The 3262-nt window shown below is 47.9% G+C and overlaps 1 protein-coding gene across 5 annotated transcripts in view; it reads left to right on the plus strand.

Moving 5' to 3' along the window:
* ST3GAL5 (ST3 beta-galactoside alpha-2,3-sialyltransferase 5) overlaps positions 1-3262 on the plus strand; it is a 23517-nt gene that overhangs the window by 716 nt on the left and 19539 nt on the right. For 2 of the 5 annotated variants that reach the window (XM_027885969.1, XM_027885970.1), the window contains exon 1: positions 346-423. The exons of 2 other annotated variants lie outside the window; for them this stretch is intronic. In XM_027885969.1, the coding sequence (XP_027741770.1) occupies positions 393-423 (31 nt within the window). In that variant the 5' untranslated portion in view covers positions 346-392. Of the gene's footprint in view, positions 1-339; positions 424-3262 lie in introns of those variants that run through there. One more of the 5 variants, XM_027885972.1, reaches the window with a different exon arrangement.

Raw genomic sequence — 3262 nt, forward strand, 5'->3', positions numbered from 1 at the left:
GGGACCCACCTCGTTCCTCCACAGGGGACGCGTGAGGGCAGCGAGGGGGGGCGGCGGGGAGCGGGTCCCTCGGCCGCGCGCGCGCGTGGGAAAACAAACAAACAAACCAAAACAAAACAAACAACACCCAGAGAAAACACAAATCAAACAAACAATCAAACTAACTAACCCGCGACTGACTTAGGGATAAGAAAGGCACGCGAAAAGCGTTCCTATGTGGATTACCCCCCGGCACGGAGGGGGCTGCGGGCGGGTTAAGCCCCCCCCCCCTCCTCCCTCAGAGGGGGCGGCTCGGCTCCCATTGGCCGCGCGCCGCCACGTGCCGCGCCGCCCCCCCTTCCCCCCCACCAGCGCTCCGGCCCCGCTACCTGCGGCGGGGCCGCCCCGCGCCCATGAGGAGACACCGGCCCGGGCAAGGCGCAGGTACCCGGGGGGCTGCCGGGCTGGGGGGCACCGGGAAACGGCGAGAGAAGCGACAGGGGGAGCACTGCAGGGGGAGGCCCGGCCCGGCCCGGTGCGGGGCCTGCGGGTGCGGGCTGGAGTCCCCAGTATGTGCCCAGCCCGTGGGAAAGGCACCGGCACGGCTGGGCTGGGGGAGGTCGGGGCTGGGAGCGCTGGGGGCGGGTGGGCTGTGGGAGCGGCGTTTGCCTTCGGGGAGGGAGAGGATGTAGCCGCGGCTGTCTTCGGTTGTCCCTCTGGAATGGGATTAATAGCCTCTCTCCGCCTGTCTGCGGGATGCGATAGGCTTTTTGTGGGTAATTTTGTCTCTTCATGCTCGGACTGATGTGAATGCTAAACAGATACGGCTTCTGCTGCTGCTGCCAAAACCTTTTTATTTTCTTAATCCCTGTTCACGAAAAAGACTTTTGTTTAGCTTCCTTCCTTTTTTTTTTTTTTTTAATTAATTATTTTGCGTGTGTGCTGAGCTTTGCCTACTTATTTATTTTTATTTATTATTTATTTCATTCGGTAAGATCAAAATATGAGGCTGATGGAGGGGTGTTTATTTTGCAGCTCTCTTTAGTTATGGAAACGAATAGGAAACGAATCATAAAACTACTGGATGTAAACAGCTCTCCCTGTGGATAATGGCTGGCTTTGTCTCGTTCTGGGTAAAAAGGGTAGATTAAGGTGCATGTTTCTTGTTTTTGTATGGAAAACTTGTAGAGAATGTTCTTTACGTCTCTGAAGTGGTGTTTTTAAAGGCAGCTTACGGTGGTGCTGTCCAGACGCAGTTCAGAAGGGGTGTTTGCCCTGCAGACTGTTATTCCATCTGCTGCAGCGAGGTTACTATCTCCCTTCTAGATCGCACAGCAGGAAATCTTGAGCTGTCTCCCGAGCCCTCTGCTAGCCAGACTGAGGGAATGTCTTTTAAAGGTCAAAATGCAGCTGGAGAGTTAGTGCGTGAAAGCATTTTGGTGCATTCTCTGCTTCCTCTGGGCTGACGAGAAATGAGCTCATCCCACCTCGGGTTTCCTGGAACTTCCTCGCGTTCGGCATCCTCCTTTCTGTGGAGTTTCATTAAATTGGCCAAATGATTGGCAGGCAGGCAGGCAGGGCGAGGATGTAGGAAGACAAAATGTGGTAGTAGGAACTTCCTTTTACTGAGGAGAACAGGCTAAAAATGTTCAGTTTTGTCAGCTTTGCGTACATGAGTTTAGGCGATGGATATCAAATGTGCCAAGACTGCTGTGGAGTTGGAGTGTTTGGAGGGCAGGTTGTTTTGTTTAGATAAGAGAGCCTGGAAAACTTAAGTAGCTCTTGAGTTTTGGTAAAGGCTGATGTACTGAATAAGCCCCAGATGGTGCTTCAAACTTGTCATGGCATAATTTTCAGACCACAAGTGAGTCTGAACGAAGCCTGCTGAAATACAACAGGTAAAAGCATCTTCAGCAGGTGCATCCAGAGTTTCAAGACCACACAACTCTACTTAGGACATGAGTCTTCCTTGTTACAGGCAGCTCTCTTTCATAAGGTTATTGGCAATTTATTATGGACTTCCTTAAAAGTTGTGTAGTCTGTTGTTTTCCATTACTCCTATGGGAAGGCTATTCCTTTGCTACTCGGGAATCTTGAGCTCCTAGTCCCTGTTTATTTATATCTGCTTTTTCCAGTGTGCTAACATGGTGTTTTTGTTTAAATTGTTTGCTTTTAGCTTTGTTTACATGTTAGGTGTATCTAAGGACAACCTGTTTTTGTAAAGCTGGACAAGCCAAGCTTTCTCTCTGTTTTCCTCGGGAGAAGCTTTTCCTTCGCCCATCCCATCAGCACTCTGTGCTACCTGTTAGGTCCTGAAGTCTTGGATTCAGAATTTAAGCATTAGAATTGGTTCCAGCAATGTTCTTTGCTGTATTATAGTTTCCTTTCTAACCTTTTCTTCACAGGAGACATCTCCTCTTTTGCTTCTGTAGGCTCAAGTGTGATTTTACCATGATCTCTTGGAGTGTTGTTAGATGATACCCTGGTGAAAATGCTGCTGTACTGTTAACATTGTTCCATAATTACCAGTTGTTCAGTGCTATTCTGCTGCATAATTCAAATGTAATACGAAACATCTTGGCTGTGTTGAAATAGTCATGTTTCCTTAGCCCAGTAAAGATTAATGCCGTGCCCTGTCTTTTCCGACCATTTCTTTTAGGAAAGATTTACTCCTCAGACTTCCCGTGTAAGGGGAAAGACCTAATTTGTTTTGGCTTCCTTGCAGGGGTTCAGAAATACCTTCTGCTTGTGCGCCTTGAGCTTGCCCAGCTGGTGGTTTTGAGCATTGAGCTGTCATTTAGAACCTCTTTAAGAGTTCTTTCCTTTTAACATTATTTTAGTGGGCACTATTAATGTCCAAAAAGCTTCCTGTGAATGCTGCTGAAAGGAAGTAGATGGTGTTTCACTCTGTCTCTAATTAAGCTGATAATTGATCTGGATTTTAGCTGGAACCATTTTTTTGTGGGGGTTCTATCTGGATGACCCAAGGCCAAGAGCAAGTTGTAGCCTAGTTATGTGTTTTCCGTCCTGAAGGAAAAGGCTGGGCAAATAGACACAATTACGTAAGGTTGTTAATTATTTCATGAGTTGGTGGTTGATATTGGGAAGAGGGTGTAGGAATGAGCCGTTGCATAATTAGAACAAAGCACTATGTAAAGGTGTCTTAAGGCAAGGGAAAAAAAATTATGATGCCTCTGGGGCACTGTTGTTGCTTGCTGGTATTCATGACTGCAGGCAAAATAATTTTCACCTGTCATCCTGTTGGTGTCTTTGAGAGTGTCTG

This window comes from Empidonax traillii, unplaced genomic scaffold, assembly GCF_003031625.1.
Source record: "Empidonax traillii isolate 1590-97213 ecotype Southwest subspecies unplaced genomic scaffold, ASM303162v1 scaffold175:size1888319, whole genome shotgun sequence".
Lineage (NCBI taxonomy): Eukaryota > Metazoa > Chordata > Aves > Passeriformes > Tyrannidae > Empidonax > Empidonax traillii.